Raw genomic sequence first — 24,429 nt, 5'->3', positions numbered from 1 at the left:
ACCCAGCTCACTTCTTGAGGTTGCTCCGTGAGAACACGTAGGTTGTGTTCATGACGGAGTCTCCCGACTCGATGCAGCCAGCTGCGGATAGAGCACACGGAACTCAGCAACACAACCACCCTCACCACCACCACCACCATCATCACCATCACCACCACCACCACCACCATCGCCACCACCGTCACCACAGTCACCACCACCACCATCACCACCGCCACCATCACCGCCGCCACCACCGCCACCACCACCCTCACCACCACCACCACCACCACCCTCACCACCACCACCGCCACCATCACCGCCGCCACCACCACCACCGCCACCACCACCATCATCACCACCACCGTCACCACCACCGCCACCACCACCGTCACCGCCACCACCCTCACCACCCTCACCACCACCCTCACCACCACCACCGCCACCATCACCGCCACCATCACCACCGCCACCACCACCATCATCACCACCAAAGTCATCACCACCGCCACCACCACCACCATCATCACCACCAAAGTCACCACCACCGCCACCACCACCACCATCGTCACCACCACCGTCGCCATGTTCTCTCCACTGCTGTGGTGAGGCAGCGTGCACCGCACCTGGCGCCAGGAGGTGCGAGCCGTCCGGTGTGAACGCAAGACGCCGGAAGAAGGACCTCATGCTGTCGTCGTGAAACATGCGGCCCATCTTCACCTGTCAACAACAACAACAACCACGTCAACGTCAACCACTACAACCACGTCAACAACAACCACTACAACCACGTCAACAACAACGACCACTACCACCACGCCAACAACCACTACAACCACGTCAACAACAACAACAACCACCACGTCAACAACAACAACCACGTCAACCACCACGTCAACAACAACCACAACAACCACGTCAACAACAACCAAGTCAACAACAACAACCACGTCAACAACCACTACAACCACTACAACAACGTCAACAACAACGACCACTACCACCACGCCAACAACCACTACAACCACGTCAACAACAACAACAACCACTACCACCACGTCAACAACAACCACTACCACCACCATGTCAACAACAACCACCACCACGTCAACAACAACAACCACGTCAACCACCACGTCAACAACAACCACAACAACCACGTCAACAACAACCAAGCCAACAACAACAACCACGTCAACAACCACTACAACAACGTCAACAACCACAACACTCACTACAACAACATCCAACAACAACCACCACCACCACGTCAACAACAACCACTACCACCACGTCAACAACAACAACCACCACCACCACGTCAACAACAACAACCACCACCACCACGTCAACAACAACAACCACTACAGCCACGTCAACAACAACAACCACTACCACCACGTCAACAACAACCACTACAGCCACGTCAACAACAACAACCACTACCACCACGTCAACAACAACAACCACAGCCACGTCAACAACAACCACTACAGCCACGTCAACAACAACAACCACTACCACCACGTCAACAACAACAACCACTACCACCACGTCAACAACAACAACCACTACCACCACGTCAACAACAACAACCACTACCACCACGTCAACAACAACCACTACAGCCACGTCAACAACAACCACAACCACCACCATGTCAACAACAACCACTACCACCACGTCAACAACAACCACAACCACCACCATGTCAACAACAACTACCACCAGGTCAACAACAACAACCACGTCAACAACAACCAAGCCAACAACAACAACCACGTCAACAACCACTACAACCACTACACTCACTACAACAACATCCAACAACAACCACCACCACGTCAACAACAACCACTACCACCACGTCAACAACAACCACCACCACCACGTCAACAACAACAACCACTACCACCACGTCAACAACAACAACCACCACCACGTCAACAACAACCACTACAACCACGTCAACAACAACCACTACCACCACGTCAACAACAACCACCCCCACGTCAACAACAACAACCACGTCAACCACCACGTCAACAACGTCAACAACAACCACAACAACCACGTCAACAACAACCAAGTCAACAACAACAACCACGTCAACAACCACTACAACCACGTCAACAACCACTACAACAACGTCAACAACCACAACACTCACTACAACAACATCCAACAACAACCACCACCACCACGTCAACAACAACCACTACCACCACGTCAACAACAACAACCACCACCACCACGTCAACAACAACCACTACAGCCACGTCAACAACAACCACTACCACCACGTCAACAACAACCACTACCACCACGTCAACAACAACAACCACCACCACCACGTCAACAACAACCACCACCACCAACATGTCAACAACAACCACCACCATGTCAACAACAACAACCACGTCAACCACCACGTCAACAACCAAGTCAACAACAACCACAACAACCACGTCAACAACAACCAAGTCAACAACAACCACGTCAACAACCACTACAACCACGTCAACAACCACTACAACCACGTCAACAACCACAACACTCACTACAACAACATCCAACAACAACCACCACCACCACGTCAACAACAACCACTACCACCACGTCAACAACAACAACCACTACCACCACGTCAACAACAACAACCACGTCAACCACCACGTCAACAACAAACACTACCACCACGTCAACAACAACAACCACGTCAACAACAACCACTACCACCACGTCAACAACAACAACCACCACGTCAACAACAACAACCACTACCACCACGTCAACAACAACCACTACCACCACGTCAACAACAACCACTACCACCACGTCAACAACAACAACCACTACCACCACGTCAACAACAACAACCACTACCACCACGTCAACAACAAACACTACCACCACGTCAACAACAACAACCACGTCAACAACAACCACTACCACCACGTCAACAACAACAACCACCACGTCAACAACAACAACCACTACCACCACGTCAACAACAACCACTACCACCACGTCAACAACAAACACTACCACCACGTCAACAACAACAACCACTACCACCACGTCAACAACAACAACCACTACCACCACGTCAACAACAACAACCACTACCACGTCAACAACAACCACTACCACCACGTCAACAACAAACACTACCACCACGTCAACAACAACAACCACGTCAACAACAACCACTACCACCACGTCAACAACAACAACCACCACGTCAACAACAACAACCACTACCACCACGTCAACAACAACAACCACGTCAACAACAACCACTACCACCACGTCAACAACAACAACCACCACGTCAACAACAACAACCACTACCACCACGTCAACAACAACGACCACTACAACCACGTCAACAACAACCACTACCACCACGTCAACAACAACCACTACCACCACGTCAACAACCACTACAACCACGTCAACAACAACCACCCCCACGTCAACAACAACAACCACGTCAACCACCACGTCAACAACGTCAACAACAACCACAACAACCACGTCAACAACAACCAAGTCAACAACAACAACCACGTCAACAACCACTACAACCACGTCAACAACCACTACAACAACGTCAACAACCACAACACTCACTACAACAACATCCAACAACAACCACCACCACCACGTCAACAACAACCACCACCACCACGTCAACAACAACAACCACTACCACGTCAACAACAACCACTACCACCACGTCAACAACAAACACTACCACCACGTCAACAACAACAACCACGTCAACAACAACCACTACCACCACGTCAACAACAACCACTACCACCACGTCAACAACAACAACCACTACCACCACGTCAACAACAACAACCACTACCACCACGTCAACAACAACAACCACTACCACCACGTCAACAACAACAACCACCACGTCAACAACAACAACCACTACCACCACGTCAACAACAACCACCACCACCACGTCAACAACAACCACCACTACCACCACGTCAACAACAACCACCACCACCACGTCAACAACAACAACCACTACCACCACGTCAACAACAACCACTACCACCACGTCAACAACAACAACCACCACGTCAACAACAACAACCACTACCACCACGTCAACAACAACCACCACCACCACGTCAACAACAACCACCACCACGTCAACAACCACCACTACCACGTCAACAACAACCACCACCACGTCAACAACCACTACCACCACGTCAACAACAACCACTACAGCCACGTCAACAACAACCACCACCACCACGTCAACAACAACCACCACCACCACGTCAACAACAACAACCACTACCACCACGTCAACAACATCCAACAACAACCACCACCACCACGTCAACAACAACCACCACCACCACGTCAACAACAACCACTACCACCACGTCAACAACAAACACTACAACCACGTCAACAACAAACACTACAACCACGTCAACAACAACCACTACCACCACGTCAACAACAACCACTACCACCACGTCAACAACAAACACTACAACCACGTCAACAACAAACACTACAACCACGTCAACAACAAACACTACCACCACGTCAACAACAAACACTACAACCACGTCAACAACAACCACTACCACCACGTCAACAACAACCACCACCACCACGTCAACAACAACCACCACCACGTCAACAACCACCACTACCACGTCAACAACAACCACCACCACGTCAACAACCACTACCACCACGTCAACAACAACCACTACAGCCACGTCAACAACAACCACCACCACCACGTCAACAACAACCACCACCACCACGTCAACAACAACAACCACTACCACCACGTCAACAACATCCAACAACAACCACCACCACCACGTCAACAACAACCACCACCACCACGTCAACAACAACCACTACCACCACGTTAACCAACACAGCCAGGTTAATGTGCGTGTGTGGTTGAGGATCGGTGGTTGCCATGGTCACACCTCGTGGCGTTTCGTGCGGTTGCCACGGTAACCTCGCGGTGTGCGGTTGCCGCGGTTACCTCGCGGTGTGCGGTTGCCGCGGTTACCTCGCGGTGTGCGGTTGCGGAGCCGGTGAGCGAGGGGAGTTTGCTGACGTTGAACGCCACTCGGCGTGTCTGGGTGTTGTACACACGCATCACGCTGCACACAGTCACACACACAGTGACACACACACACACAGTGACACACACACACACAGTGACACACACACACACAGTGACACACACACACACAGTGACACACACACACACAGTGACACACACAGTGACACACACACACACACAGTGACACACAGTGACACACACACACACAGTGACACACACACAGTGACACACACACACACACAGTGACACACACACAGTGACACACACACACAGTGACACACACACAGTGACACACACACACACACAGTGACACACACACAGTGACACACACACACACACAGTCACACACACACACAGTCACACACACACAGTCACACACACACAGTGACACACACACAGTGACACACACACACACACAGTCAGAGTCACACACACACACAGTCACACACACACACAGTCACACACACACACAGTGACACTCACACACAGTCACACTCACACACAGTGACACACACACACAGTCACACACACACACAGTCACACACACACACAGTCACACTCACACACACAGTCACACTCACACACACAGTCACACACACACACACAGTCACACACACACACACAGTCACACACACACACAGTCACACACACACACACAGTCACACACACACACAGTCACACACACACACAGTCACACTCACACACACAGTCACACACACACACACAGTCACACACACACACAGTGACACACACACACAGTCACACACACACACAGTCACACACACACACAGTGACACACACAGTGACACACACACACAGTGACACACACACACAGTGACACACACAGTGACACACACACAGTGACACACACACACAGTGACACACACACACAGTGACACACACACACAGTCACACACACACACAGTGACACACACACACAGTGACACACACACACACAGTCACACACACACACAGTGACACACACACACACACAGTGACACACACACACAGTGACACACACACACAGTCACACTCACACACAGTGACATACACACACACACAGTGACATACACACACACAGTGACACACACACACAGTGACACACACACACAGTCACACTCACACACAGTCACACTCACACACAGTGACATACACACACAGTCACACACACACACAGTGACACACACACACAGTGACACACACACACAGTGACACACACACACAGTCACACACACAGTCACACACACACACACACACAGTGACACACACACACACACAGTGACACACACACACAGTGACACACACACACAGTCACACTCACACACAGTGACATACACACACACACAGTGACATACACACACACAGTGACACACACACACAGTGACACACACACACAGTCACACTCACACACAGTCACACTCACACACAGTGACATACACACACAGTCACACACACACACAGTGACACACACACACAGTGACACACACACACAGTGACACACACACACAGTCACACACAGTGTCTGGGTGTTGTACACACGCATCACGCTGCACACAGTCACACACACAGTGACACACACACACACAGTGACACACACACACAGTGACACACACACACAGTCACACACACAGTCACACACACACACACACACAGTGACACACACACACAGTGACACACACACACACAGTCACACACACACAGTCAGAGTCACACACACACAGTGACACACACACACAGTCACACACACACAGTGACACACACACACAGTGACACACACACACAGTCACACACACACAGTGACACACACACACACAGTCACACACACACAGTGACAAACACACACAGTCACACACACACAGTGACACACACACACACAGTCACACACACACAGTGACACACACACACAGTCACACACACACACACAGTCACACTCACACACAGTCACACTCACACACAGTGACATACACACACAGTCACACACACACACACAGTGACACACACACACAGTCACACACACAGTCACACACACACACACAGTGACACACACACACAGTCAGAGTCACACACACACACAGTGACACACACACAGTCACACACACACACAGTGACACACACACACAGTCACACACACAGTGTCTGGGTGTTGTACACACGCATCACGCTGCACACACAGTCACACACACAGTGACACACACACACAGTGACACACACACACAGTCAGAGTCACACACACACACAGTGACACACACACAGTGACACACACACAGTCACACACATAGTGTCTGGGTGTTGTACACACGCATCACCCTGCACACACACAGACACACACAGTGACACACACACACAGTGACACACACACACACAGTGACACACACAGTCACACACACACACAGTGACACACACACACAGTGACACACACACACAGTGACACACACACACACAGTCACACACATAGTGTCTGGGTGTTGTACACACGCATCACCCTGCACACACAGACACACACAGTGACACGCACACACACAGTGACACACACACACACAGTGACACACACACACAGTCACACACATAGTGTCTGGGTGTTGTACACACGCATCACCCTGCACACACACAGACACACACAGTGACACACACACACACACACACAGTGACACACACACACACACAGTGACACACACACACAGTGACACACACACACAGTCACACACATAGTGTCTGGGTGTTGTACACACGCATCACCCTGCACACAGTCACACACACACACAGTCAGAGTCACACACACACACAGTGACACACACACACAGTCACACACACACAGTGACACACACACACAGTCACACACAGTGTCTGGGTGTTGTACACACGCATCACCCTGCACACAGTCTCACACACACACAGTGACACACACACACAGTGACACACACACACAGTGACACACACACACAGTCACACACACACACAGTCACACACATAGTGTCTGGGTGTTGTACACACGCATCACCCTGCACACACAGACACACACACACACAGTGACACACACACACAGTCACACACACACAGTGACACACACACACAGTCACACACAGTGTCTGGGTGTTGTACACACGCATCACCCTGCACACACAGTCACACACACAGTGACACACACACAGTGACACACACACAGTGACACACACAGTCACACACATAGTGTCTGGGTGTTGTACACACGCATCACCCTGCACACACACAGACACACACAGTGACACACACACAGTGACACACACACACAGTGACACACACACACAGTCACACACACACACAGTCACACACACACACACAGTCACACACATAGTGTCTGGGTGTTGTACACACGCATCACCCTGCACACACAGTGACACACACACACAGTGACACACACACACACAGTCACACACACACAGTGACACACACACACAGTGACACACACACACACACAGTGACACACACACACAGTGACACACACACACACAGTGACACACACACAGTCACACACACACAGTGACACACACACAGTGACACACACACACAGTCACACACATAGTGTCTGGGTGTTGTACACACGCATCACCCTGCACACACACAGACACACACAGTGACACACACACACAGTGACACACACACACACACAGTCACACACACACAGTCACACAGTGTCTGGGTGTTATACACACGCATCACCCTGCACACACAGTCACACACACAGTGTCTGGGTGTTATACACGATGTAGAGGCGATGTAGAGTCACTGTGTGTGTCACTGTGCGTGTGTGAGTGTGTGTGTGTCACTGTGTGTGTGTCACTGTGTGTCACTGTGTGTGTCACTGTGTGTGTCACTGTGTGTGTCACTGTGTGTGTGTGTCACTGTGTGTGTGTGTATCACTGTGTGTGTGTGTCTGTGTGTGTCACTGTGTGTGTGTCACTGTGTGTGTGTCACTGTGTGTGTGTGTCACTGTGTGTCACTGTGTGTGTCACTGTGTGTGTCACTGTGTGTGTGTGTCACTGTGTGTGTGTGTGTCACCGATCACAGCTGAGAGTGGCGATGTAGAGTCACTGTGTGTGTCACTCTGTGTGTGTGTCACTGTGTGTGTCACTGTGTGTGTGTCACTGTGTGTGTGTGTCACTGTGTGTGTGTGTCACTGTGTGTGTGTGTCACTGTGTGTGTGTGTCACTGTGTGTGTCACTGTGTGTGTGTCACTGTGTGTGTGTGTCACTGTGTGTCACTGTGTGTGTCACTGTGTGTGTCACTGTGTGTGTGTCACTGTGTGTGTGTGTCACCGATCACAGCTGAGAGTGGCGATGTAGAGTCACTGTGTGTGTCACTCTGTGTGTGTGTCACTGTGTGTGTCACTGTGTGTGTGTGTGTCACTGTGTGTGTCACTGTGTGTGTGTGTCACTGTGTGTGTCACTGTGTGTGTGTCACTGTGTGTGTGTGTCACTGTGTGTCACTGTGTGTGTGTGTCACCGATCACAGCTGAGAGTGGCGATGTAGAGTCACTGTGTGTGTCACTGTGTGTGTGTGTGTCTGTGTGTGTCACTGTGTGTGTGTGTCACTGTGTATGCCGATGATTTGGTAATAGCTGCTCATTCAGAAGAGGAGTTGGAGACGCTGCTGCTGAGACTGGAGCGTGCCACTAAGAGGTGGGGCCTTACCATCAGCCCCACCAAAACTAAGCACCTGCCTGGGTATTTTGTACCATCTGGCACCCCACCCCCACAACTCCCAATCGGTGATGGGGCAGTTGTGGAGAGAGTGGAGAGTTTCCCATACCTGGGCAGTGTGCTTATGACCGGCTCCAGTTTATCAGCAGAGGTCTCACTCCGAATCAGTCGAGCGGCAATATCTTTTCGTCGGTTGCGTAACGCTGTGTGGAAGCTACCTGGTCTGTCGCTCCGCACGAAGCTTCAGGTCTTCTCGGCCACGGTCATTCCCTCCCTTCTCTACGCTTGCGAAACGTGGACCCCCCTAGTGGAGCATCTTCGCCGGTTGGAAACATTTAGGCTGGCCTGCCTACGATCCATCCTGGGTTTAACCAGGCTGGATTGTGTGAGGAGCTCACAAGTCCTTGAAAGATCTGGGCAAAGTCCCATCGGTGAGCTCCTCCGGCAGGCAAGGCTGCGTTGGCTGGGTCATGTAGCCCGCATGCCCAGCCACCGCATGCCTAAACAGCTTCTGTTCGGCCGGATCGAGGGGGCTAAACGGGCGCGGCACGGGCTAGAGAAGAGATGGAGTGATGTGGTACAGGAGGACGTGGAGCTGAGTGGACTTGCCGATGACTGGTACCAGCGGTGTCAAGATCGGCCTCAGTGGAGGAGGCTCGTGAAGGACGCTACTGGGCAGTTGGAGGCAGTCGCCCTCCAACAACAACGGAGGGCGGAGGAGCGACGCTCACAACAACGAGCGGAGCGCTGGGTGGCTAAAGCACAGCAAGTTGGCACAGTAGGGGGCACAGGTGGTGCATCAGCCACTCGTCTCGGTCATCTCGGTCAGTCGACCCGTGGCACCTGGGTCTGCCCCGTGACCTCCTGCCAGCGGGCGTTCGACACTTCACGTGGCCTCAGGGTGCACATGGCCTGGCACAAGCGTCGTGGTGACGTCACCGCCACTTAGTGGCGAATGGCGGTTGTTGTTGTTGTTGTGTGTCACTGTGTGTGTCACTGTGTGTGTCACTGTGTGTGTGTCACTGTGTGTGTCACTGTGTGTGTGTCACTGTGTGTGTGTGTCACTGTGTGTGTCTGTGTGTGTCACTGTGTGTGTGTCACTGTGTGTGTCACTGTGTGTCACTGTGTGTGTGTGTGTCACTGTGTGTCACTGTGTGTGTGTGTGTGTGTCACTGTGTGTGTGTGTGTCACTGTGTGTGTGTCACTGTGTGTGTCACTGTGTGTGTGTCACTGTGTGTGTCACTGTGTGTGTGTCACTGTGTGTGTGTGTCACTGTGTGTGTCACTGTGTGTGTGTGTCACTGTGTGTGTGTGTCACTGTGTGTGTCACTGTGTGTGTCACTGTGTGTGTGTCACTGTGTGTGTGTCACTGTGTGTGTCACTGTGTGTGTGTCACTGTGTGTGTGTGTCACTGTGTGTGTGTCACTGTGTGTGTCACTGTGTGTCACTGTGTGTGTGTGTGTCACTGTGTGTCACTGTGTGTGTGTCACTGTGTGTGTCACTGTGTGTCACTGTGTGTGTGTGTGTCACTGTGTGTCACTGTGTGTGTCACTGTGTGTCACTGTGTGTGTCACTGTGTGTCACTGTGTGTGTGTGTGTCACTGTGTGTGTGTGTGTCACTGTGTGTGTGTGTGTCACTGTGTGTCACTGTGTGTGTGTGTGTCACTGTGTGTGTCACTGTGTGTGTGTGTGTCACTGTGTGTGTGTGTGTCACTGTGTGTGTGTGTGTCACTGTGTGTGTGTGTGTCACTGTGTGTCACTGTGTGTGTGTGTGTGTCACTGTGTGTGTGTGTCACTGTGTGTGTGTCACTGTGTGTGTGTGTCACTGTGTGTGTGTCACTGTGTGTGTGTGTCACTGTGTGTGTGTGTGTCACTGTGTGTGTGTGTCACTGTGTGTGTGTGTGTGTGTCACTGTGTGTGTGTGTGTCACTGTGTGTGTGTCACTGTGTGTGTGTGTCACTGTGTGTGTGTGTGTGTCACCGATCACAGCTGAGAGTAGCGATGTAGAGTCCCAGTGGGTCCCAGGCAACGCCCTGCACGTAGCTCTTGTGCTCTGTAAACATGTACAGCTTGTGGCCTGCACACACACACACCACACAGTGACACACACACACACAGTGACACACACACACACACAGTGACACACACACAGTGACACACACACACACAGTGACACACACACACACACAGTGACACACACACAGTGACACACACACAGTGACACACACACACAGTGACACACACAGTGACACACACACCACACAGTGACACACACACACACACAGTGACACACACACAGTGACACACACACACAGTGACACACACAGTGACACACACACCACACAGTGACACACACACACACACAGTGACACACACAGTGACACACACACCACACAGTGACACACACACACACACAGTGACACACACACACAGTGACACACACACACACACACACAGTGACACACACACCACACAGTGACACACACAGTGACACACACACCACACAGTGACACACACACACACAGTGACACACACACACAGTGGCACACACACACAGTGACACACACACACACAGTGACACACACACACACAGTGACACACACAGTGACACACACACACACACACAGTGACACACACACAGTGACACACACACACACAGTGACACACACACAGTGACACACACACAGTGACACACACACAGTGACACACACACACACAGTGACACACACACACACAGTGACACACACACACACAGTGACACACACACACACACAGTGACACACACACACACCACACACACAGTGACACACACACAGTGACACACACACACACAGTGACACACACACACACAGTGACACACACACACACAGTGACACACACACACACAGTGACACACACACACACACAGTGACACACACACACACAGTGACACACACAGTGACACACACACACACAGTGACACACACACACAGTGACACACACAGTGACACACACACACACACAGTGACACACACACACACACAGTGACACACACACACACACAGTGACACACACACACACAGTGACACACACACAGTGACACACACAGTGACACACACACACACAGTGACACACACACACAGTGACACACACACAGTGACACACACAGTGACACACACAGTGACACACACACACAGTGACACACACACACAGTGACACACACACACACACACACAGTGACACACACACACACAGTGACACACACACACACAGTGACACACACAGTGACACACACAGTGACACACACACACAGTGACACACACACACAGTGACACACACACACAGTGACACACACACACACAGTGACACACACAGTGACACACACACACACAGTGACACACACACACACACAGTGACACACACACACAGTGACACACACACACACAGTGACACACACACACACACAGTGACACACACACACAGTGACACACACACACACACACAGTGACACACACACACAGTGACACACACACACACAGTGACACACACACACAGTGACACACACACACACAGTGACACACACAGTGACACACACAGTGACACACACACACACAGTGACACACACACACACACACAGTGACACACACAGTGACACACACACACACAGTGACACACACAGTGACACACACACACACAGTGACACACACAGTGACACACACACACACACACACAGTGACACACACAGTGACACACACACACACACACACAGTGACACACACAGTGACACACACACACACAGTGACACACACACACACAGTGACACACACACACACACACAGTGACACGCTAACACACACAGTGACACACACACACACAGTGACACACACAGTGACACGCTAACACACACAGTGACACACACACACAGTGACACACACACACACAGTGACACACACACACACAGTGACACACACACACACAGTGACACACACACACACACACAGTGACACACACACACACACACAGTGACACACACACACACACACAGTGACACACACAGTGACACACACAGTGACACACACAGTGACACACACACACACACAGTGACACACACACACACACAGTGACACACACACACACACAGTGACACACACACACACACAGTGACACACACACACACAGTGACACACACACACACAGTGACACACACACACACAGTGACAGACACACACACACAGTGACAGACACACACACACAGTGACAGACACACACACACAGTGACAGACACACACACACAGTGACAGACACACACACACAGTGACAGACACACACACACAGTGACACACACACACACAGTGACACACACACACACAGTGACAGACACACACACACAGTGACACACACACACACAGTGACACACACACACACACAGTGACACACACACACACAGTGACACACACACACACAGTGACACACACACACACAGTGACACACACACACACAGTGACACACACACACACAGTGACACACACACACAGTGACACACACACACACAGTGACACACACACACACAGTGACACACACACACACAGTGACACACACACACAGTGACAGACACACACACACAGTGACACACACACACACAGTGACACACACACACACAGTGACACACACACACACACAGTGACACACACACACACAGTGACAGACACACACACACAGTGACACACACACACACAGTGACAGACACACACACACAGTGACAGACACACACACACAGTGACACACACACACACACAGTGACACACACACACACACAGTGACACACACACACACACAGTGACACACACACACAGTGACACACACACACACAGTGACACACACACACAGTGACACACACACACACAGTGGCACACACACACAGTGACACACACACACACAGTGACACACACACACAGTGACACACACACACACAGTGACACACACACAGTGACACACACACACACACAGTGACACACACACAACAACAACAACAACCGCCATTCGCCACTAAGTGGCGGTGACGTCACCACGACGCTTGTGCCAGGCCATGTGCACCTTGAGGCCACGTGAAGTGTCGAACGCCCGCTGGCAGGAGGTCACGGGGCAGACCCAGGTGCCACGGGTCGACTGACCGAGATGACCGAGATGACTGGCTGATGCACCACCTGTGCCCCCTACTGTGCCAACTTGCTGTGCTTTAGCCACCCGGCGCTCCGCTCGTTGTTGTGAGCGTCGCTCCTCCGCCCTCCGTTGTTGTTGGAGGGCGACTGCCTCCAACTGCCCAGTAGCGTCCTTCACGAGCCTCCTCCACTGAGGCCGATCTTGACACCGCTGGTACCAGTCATCGGCAAGTCCACTCAGCTCCACGTCCTCCTGTACCACATCACTCCATCTCTTCTCTAGCCCGTGCCGCGCCCGTTTAGCCCCCTCGATCCGGCCGAACAAAAGCTGTTTAGGCATGCGGTGGCTGGGCATGCGGGCTACATGACCCAGCCAACGCAGCCTTGCCTGCCGGAGGAGCTCACTGAGGCAGGCCAGCCTAAATGTTTCCAACCGGCGAAGATGCTCCACTAGGGGGGTCCACGTTTCGCAAGCATAGAGAAGGGAGGGAATGACCGTGGCCGAGAAGACCTGAAGCTTCGTGCGGAGCGACAGACAGGTAGCTTCCACACAGCGTTACGCAACCGATGAAAAGATATTGCCGCTCGACTGATTCGGAGTGAGGACCTCTGCTGATAAACTGGAGCCGGTCATGAGCACACTGCCCAGGTATGGGAAACTCTCTACTCTCTCCACAACTGCCCCATCACCGATTGGGAGTTGTGGGGGCGGAGTGCCCGATGGTACAAAATACCCAGGCAGGTGCTTAGTTTTGGTGGGGCTGATGGTAAGGCCCCACCTCTTAGTGGCACGCTCCAGTCTCAGCAGCAGCGTCTCCAACTCCTCTTCTGAATGAGCAGCTATTACCAAATCATCGGCATACATAACGTGGTTGACCAATAGAGAGCCATCCCTTGATCGCACCCGGGCGTCGATCAGCCTCCCATTGTATCTGTACCAAATGGTAATTCCCCCGGTACAGCTATTGAAGGCTTCACGAACTACGCAGTCGAAATAGATGTTAAATAATGTGGGAGCCAGAGGACATCCCTGTCGCACCCCAAGGTGTACAGGGAAAGGCTCCGACTCCCGGCCACGTATTTTTTACCCGGCCCGCTCACCATCATGAAGGTCCTTAATGATCGTGAGCAGAGGGTCAGGGACTCCGAAAGCACGAAGAACAACCCACAGCCCAGTCCTACTGATGGTATCATAGGCCTTGACCAGGTCAATAAAGCAGAGATGTAGGTCTTTTTGGAATTCCCTACACCTCTGCTGTAGCAGACGGACAGAAAATATGGCATCTGTGCAGGACCGCCCTTTCCTGAAACCACATTGGGGCTCCGCAAGCCTCTCCTCAGCATGCCTAGCAAGGCGATGTTGAATAATCCTTGCCAGGACCTTACCCGGCACACTGAGGAGTGAGATGCCCCTGTAGTTGTTACAGTCGGTACGGTCCCCCTTCTTAAAGAGGGGGACCACCAGGGCATCCTTCCAGTCCTGCGGAACCCGTCCAGTGGTCCAGACTGTTGTTATGATGTCATATAGGGCAGTCTGTGCACAAACGCCACCCTCCCTCAGCATTTCGCCTGGGAGATCATCTCTGCCCGGTGCCTTCCCTGGTCTCAGACTCCGGATCGCCCTCAGTACTTCCTCAACAGATGGCACCTCAGCCAGCCACTCACAGGGGGTGACCTCTTCCAATATTTGAGGCACCGCAGCCTCAGCAGGGTTATCCCCACTTTGTGCCATGATGTTTTCCTGGCTGAGAGATTTTCCCTCCCCCAGGACCTCACAGAAATGCTCAGCAAATCTGCAAACCTGTTCCTGGGGGTCGGAGATTGGATCACCGTTTTTTCCTCTAATGATGGTAATAGGTGTGGCGCTGCAGGTTACTTTTTGATGGAGTTAAATAGTGATTTGTGATCGCGGGCCACTGAGGCAGACTCCATCTCCTCAGCAATCCGCGACCACCACCCATCCTTTACAGCGCCTCACGGCTCTCCGAACCTCCGAGCGAAGACTGCGGTAAACCTCCTCATTCTCTGACGTGGGATGCTGTAGGCGATGAGAGTGGGCCTGTCGCTTTTTCTCAATTAACCTGAACACCTCCTCCGTCAGCCAGGGTTCCCGGGGAGGTCTGGACCGCGTACCCAAAGCAGCCATTGCAGCTGCATGAGTCACAGTCTTAAACCTCGCCCATTTACCCTCGACATCAGGTGGAGTGGGGGACGATGCCAACCCCAGCTGCAAGCGATGATGAATTCTCGCTTGCAACTTTCATCAGCTAACTTAGACCAGGCCACTTTTGGTTGGAATGGGATCCTGGGTGTACACCCACCACCGGAGTGGAAGAATGGCAGGCGCATCTTACAGATGACTAGTCGATGGTCAGAGGGCAGATCAGCTCCACGGTAGGTCCTGGTGTCAAGGACATGGGCTCGCATCCGCTGGTCCGTCACTACGTAGTCCAGCAGATGTTCTTGCTTGGACCCGGCATGCATCCATGATGTTGTGTGGATGCGCCGATGCCGGAAGAGCGTGTTGGTAATTACAAGCCCATGGGCTGCACAAAAATCTAGCAGCCTCCTACCGTTATTATTGAGCTGATCTGGCCCATGCCTTCCAATCACTCCAGACCAGGTGCCAGTATCATGACCAACTCGAGCATTGAAGTCACCCAACAAGATGACTCTGTCCCGAGTGGCCACTTAGCCAGCACCTGTGACAGGAGGTCATAGAAAGCGTCCGACTCATCGGCTTTGCCTGCATCCCTCCACAGATGTTCGTCTTCGGTGGGGGCATAAGTAACCACGACCACCACTCCTCGCCTCTGGTTGATGGGAAGGCGAGCCCAAAGTATCCTGGGGCTTACAGCTTCCCACACCTCACCGCCACGCTCCCACGCCCCCTTCATTCTTTTGTTCAGAAGAAGAGCCACACCCTGTTGTTTGGCAGTCTCCTGCCCCGAGTAGAGGACTGTCCACCCCTCATGGTGGCAGGAGCCAGAACCGGTCCACCGGACCTCCTGAATGCCACAGAGATCCAGGCGGTACCGGTCCAGCTCCCGACAGAGGAGTGGCAGCCTCTCCTCCGCAGTGAGCGTTCGAACATTCCACGTGGCCATCCGCAATGGTTTTTCGTTGTTTCTGGAGGAGCCCCGAGGGTTAAAATTCAATCTCCTGGCTCCGCCAAATGGGGTTTGGCCAGGAGACGTCATAAAAGCCTGACCCCCCCGGGGCCTCCGGCACAAGCTTATTAATTACAGGTTTATGTTTACTTCGTAGTTTAGTGGTGGTTAATTGAAGGTGGAGGGGTTACCAGCCCCTCGCACCCGTCCAGAGCCCCCGTTTAGCCACTGTGGTGGTCACAGACGCCATGAGGGGAGAGGCCAATGGGCATTGGCCCTCCCCCACAGCACTGCCCACGACAGTGTTGCCCGTCCGGCACCGCACACACACACAGTGACACACACACAGTGACACACACACAGTGACACACACACACAGTGACACACACACACACACAGTGACACACACACACACACAGTGACACACACACACACAGTGACACACACACACACACACACACAGTGACACACACACAGTGACACACACACACAGTGACACACACACACACACAGTGACACACACACACACACAGTGACACACACACACACACCAGTGACACACACACAGTGACACACACACAGTGACACACACACACACACAGTGACACACACACAGTGACACACACACACACACAGTGACCACACACACAGTGACACACACACACACAGTGACACACACACACACAGTGACACACACACAGTGACACACACACACACAGTGACACACACACACACAGTGACACACACACACACAGTGACACACACACACACAGTGACACACACACAGTGACACACACACAGTGACACACACACACACACAGTGACACACACACACACACAGTGACACACACACACACACAGTGACACACACACACACACAGTGACACACACACACACAGTGACACACACACACACAGTGACACACACACACACAGTGACACACACACACACAGTGACACACACAGTGACACACACACACAGTGACACACACACACACAGTGACACACACACACACAGTGACACACACACACACAGTGACACACACACACACAGTGACACACACACACACACAGTGACACACCACACACACACACACAGTGACACACACACACAGTGACACACACACACACAGTGACACACACACACACAGTGACACACACACACAGTGACACACACACACAGTGACACACACACACAGTGACACACACACACACAGTGACACACACACACACACAGTGACACACACACACACAGTGACACACACACACACAGTGACACACACACACACACACACAGTGACACACACACACAGTGACACACACACACAGTGACACACACACACAGTGACACACACACACACAGTGACACACACACACAGTGACACACACACACACAGTGACACACACACACACAGTGACACACACACACACAGTGACACACACACACACAGTGACACACACACACAGTGACACACACACACAGTGACACACACACACACAGTGACACACACACACACACACACACAGTGACACACACACACACACACACAGTGACACACACACACACACACACAGTGACACACACACACAGTGGCACACACACACAGTGACACACACACACAACAGTGACACACACACACACACACACAGTGACACACACACACACAGTGACACACACACACACACAGTGACACACACACACAGTGACACACACACACACAGTGACACACACACACACAGTGACACACACACACACAGTGACACACACACAAGTGACACACACACACACAGTGACACACACACACACAGTGACACACACACACACACAGTGACACACACACACACACAGTGACACACACACACACACACAGTGACACACACACACACACAGTGACACACACACACACACAGTGACACACACACAGTGACACACACACAGTGACACACACACAGTGACACACACACAGTGACACACACACAGTGACACACACACACACAGTGACACACACACACACAGTGACACACACACAGTGACACACACACAGTGACACACACAGTGACACACACACACACAGTGACACACACACAGTGACACACACACACACAGTGACACACACACAGTGACACACACACAGTGACACACACACACACAGTGACACACACACAGTGACACACACACACACAGTGACACACACACACACAGTGACACACACACAGTGACACACACACAGTGACACACACAGTGACACACACACAGTGACACACACACAGTGACACACACACAGTGACACACACACACAGTGACACACACAGTGACACACACACAGTGACACACACACAGTGACACACACACACAGTGACACACACACACATTGACACACACACAGTGACACACACACACAGTGACACACACACAGTGACACACACACACAGTGACACACACACACAGTGACACACACACACACACAGTGACACACACACACACACAGTGACACACACACACACAGTGACACACACACACACAGTGACACACACACACACAGTGACACACACACAGTGACACACACACACACACAGTGACACACACACAGTGACACACACACACACAGTGACACACACACACACAGTGACACACACACAGTGACACACACACAGTGACACACACACAGTGACACACACACACACAGTGACACACACAGTGACACACACACACACAGTGACACACACACACACAGTGACACACACAGTGACACACACACAGTGACACACACACACACAGTGACACACACACAGTGACACACACACACACAGTGACACACACACACACAGTGACACACACACAGTGACACACACACAGTGACACACACACACACAGTGACACACACACACACAGTGACACACACACAGTGACACACACACACACAGTGACACACACACAGTGACACACACACAGTGACACACACACAGTGACACACACACACACAGTGACACACACACAGTGACACACACACAGTGACACACACACACAGTGACACACACACAGTGACACACACACAGTGACACACACACACAGTGACACACACCACACAGTGACACACACACACACAGTGACACACACACACACACAGTGACACACACACACACAGTGACACACACACACACAGTGACACACACACACAGTGACACACACACACACACAGTGACACACACACACACAGTGACACACACACACACAGTGACACACACAGTGACACACACAGTGACACACACAGTGACACGGTGACACACACACACAGTGACACACACACACAGTGACACACACAGTGACACACACAGTGACACAGTGACACACACAGTGACACAGTGACACACACAGTGACACAGTGACACACACACACAGATAGATACACAGTGACACACGGTGACACACAGTGACACACACACAGTGACACACACACACAGTGACACCCACACAGTGACACACACAGTGACACACACAGTGACACACACAGTGACACACAATGACACACACACAGTGACACACAGTGACACACACAGTGACACACACAGGTACGTACACACAGACAAGTACACACAGATAGGTAGACACACACACGCACAGGTAGATACACAGATAGACACACACACGCACAGGTAGACACACAACAACAACAACCGCCATTCGCCACTAAGTGGCGGTGACGTCACCACGACGCTTGTGCCAGGCCATGTGCACCTTGAGGCCACGTGAAGTGTTGAACGCCCGCTGGCAGGAGGTCACGGGGCAGACCCAGCAGGTGCCACGGGTCGACTGCTGTGCCAGGCTAGGTGCATGAGGAGGAGGTCACGTGACAGACCCAGCAGGTGCCATGGGTTGACTGCTGTGCCAGGCTAGGTGCATGAGGAGGTCACGTGACAGACCCAGCAGGTGCCACGGGTCGACTGCTGTGCCAGGCTAGGTGCATGAGGAGGAGGTCACGGGACAGACCCAGCAGGTGCCATGGGTCGACTGACCGAGATGACTGGCTGATGCACCACCTGTGCCCCCTACTGTGCCAACTCGCTGTGCTTTAGCCACCCGGCGCTCCTCCGCCCACCCGTCCCCCCCCACCTGTCCCCCACCACCCCTCCCCCCTCCCCTCTCCTCCCCCCACCCCGCCCACCCCTCTCCCCCCACCCCCCACCTCTCCCTCTACCCCCACCCCTCCCCCCACCCTCCCCCCACCCCTCCCCCCACCCTCCCCCCACCCCTCCCCCACCTCTCCCCCCCACCCTCCCCCTCCCCCTCCCCCACCTCCCCTCCCCCCAACCCTCACCCCTCTCCCCCCCCCTCTCCCCCCACCCCTCGCCTCTCCCCACCACCCCCACCTCTCCCCCTACCCTCCCTCCACCCCTCCCCACTTCTCCCCCCTCCCCCCACCCTCCCCCCCTCTCCACCCTCCCCCCACCCCACCCTCCTCCACCCCTCCCCCCACCCCCCCACCTCCCCCCACCTCCTCCCACCCTCCCCCCGCCCCTCCCCCACCCCTCCTCCCACCCTCCCCCCACCCTCCCCCCACACTCCCCCCCCCCTCTCCCCACACCCACCCCTACCCCCCCCACCTCTCCCCCCACCCCCACCTCTCCCCCCCACCCCCACCTCTCCCCCTACCCTCCCTCCACCCCTCCCCACTTCTCCCCCCTCCCCCCACCCTCCCCCCCTCTCCACCCTCCCCCCACCCCACCCTCCTCCACCCCTCCCCCCACCCCCCCACCTCCCCCCACCTCCTCCCACCCTCCCCCCGCCCCTCCCCCACCCCTCCTCCCACCCTCCCCCCACCCTCCCCCCACACTCCCCCCCCCCTCTCCCCACACCCACCCCTACCCCCCCCACCTCTCCCCCCACCCCCACCTCTCCCCCCCACCCCCACCTCTCCCCCCCACCCTTCCCCCGCCCCTCCCCCACCACCCCCACCCTCCCCCCACCTTTCACGACGTCCCACACGATGGCCGAGTTGTCCACCGAGCCGGAGACGAGGGACATGGAGTCGGACGTCCACGACACGTCGTACACATCCTCCAGGTGACCTCTACACACAACAACAACATCAACATCAACAACAACATCAACAACATCAACAACATCAACAACAACATCAACATCATCAACAAGAACATCAACAACAACATCAACGTCATCAACAACAACAACAACAACCACGACACGTCGTACACATCCTCCAGATGACCTCTACACACAACAACATCAACAACAACATCAACAACAACATCAACAACAACAACATCAACAACATCATCAACAACAACATCAACATCATCATCAACAACAACATCAACATCAACAACATCAACAACAACAACATCAACAACATCATCAACAACAACATCAACATCAAAAACATCATCAACAACAACAACATCAACAACATCAACAACATCAACATCAACAACAACAACATCAACAACATCAACAACATCAACAACAACATCAACAACAACATCAACAACAACAACATCATCAACAACATCAACAACATCATCAACAACAACATCAACAACAACATCAACAACAACAACAACATCATCAACAACAACATCAACAACAACAACATCAACAACAACAACAACAACATCATCAACAACATCAACCACGACACATCGTACACATCCTCCAGGTGACCTCTACACACAACAACAACATCAACATCAACAACAACATCAACAACAACATCAACAACAACATCAACAACAACCACCACAACAACAGCAACCACATCAACCACCTCCGCTGTTGTGGTGGTTGTTGTTGTGGTTGCTGTTGTTGTGGTGGTTGCTGTTGTTGTGGTGGTTGCTGTTGTTGTGGTGGTTGTAGTTGTGGTGGTTGTAGTTGTGGTGGTTGTAGTTGTGGTGGTTGTAGTTGTGGTGGTTGTAGTTGTGGTGGTTGCTGTTGTTGTGGTGGTTGTAGTTGTGGTGTTTGCTGTAGTGGTTGTTGTTAGTTGTGGTCTTGGTTTTGGTCGTGGTCGGTGTGGTGGCTGTTGTGGTTGTTGTGGTGGTTGTGGTTGTTGTGGTGGTTGTAGTTGTGGTGGTTGTAGTTGTGGTGGTTGTAGTTGTGGTGGTTGCAGTTGTGGTGGTTGTAGTTGTGGTGGTTGTAGTTGTGGTGGTTGTAGTTGTGGTGGTTGCAGTTGTGGTGGTTGTAGTTGTGGTGGCTGTAGTGGTTGTTGTTAGTTGTGGTCGTGGTTGCTGTTGTTGTGGTTGTAGTGGTTGTTGTTGTGGTGGTTGTTGTTAGTTGTGGTTGTAGTTGTGGTCGTTGTGGTGGTTGTAGTTGTGGTCGCTGTAGTGGTTGTTGTTAGTTTTGGTCGTGATTGCTGTTGTTGTGGTGGTTGTTGTTGTT

At 52.5% G+C, this 24,429-nt stretch overlaps 1 protein-coding gene across 1 annotated transcript in view; it reads right to left on the bottom strand.

Annotated features, from left to right (window-relative positions):
• CHAF1B (chromatin assembly factor 1 subunit B) overlaps nucleotides 1-24,429 on the bottom strand; it is a gene marked incomplete at its 3' end in the record, with an annotated part of 34,561 nt that overhangs the window by 5,681 nt on the left and 4,451 nt on the right. The window contains exons 4-8 of the mRNA XM_078885654.1: nucleotides 23,004-23,107; nucleotides 11,772-11,868; nucleotides 5,060-5,153; nucleotides 606-699; nucleotides 12-81 (exon numbers count right to left, since the gene is read on the bottom strand). Coding sequence (XP_078741780.1) covers nucleotides 12-81; nucleotides 606-699; nucleotides 5,060-5,153; nucleotides 11,772-11,868; nucleotides 23,004-23,107 — 459 coding nt within the window. The remainder of the gene's footprint in view (nucleotides 1-11; nucleotides 82-605; nucleotides 700-5,059; nucleotides 5,154-11,771; nucleotides 11,869-23,003; nucleotides 23,108-24,429) is intronic.

This window comes from Lampetra fluviatilis, unplaced genomic scaffold (genome assembly GCF_964198595.1).
Source record: "Lampetra fluviatilis unplaced genomic scaffold, kcLamFluv1.1 SCAFFOLD_341, whole genome shotgun sequence".
In the NCBI taxonomy this organism is placed as follows: Eukaryota; Metazoa; Chordata; class Hyperoartia; order Petromyzontiformes; family Petromyzontidae; genus Lampetra; species Lampetra fluviatilis.
Note: the sequence above shows the minus strand (reverse complement) of the source record. Positions and strands in the feature narration are given on the sequence as shown.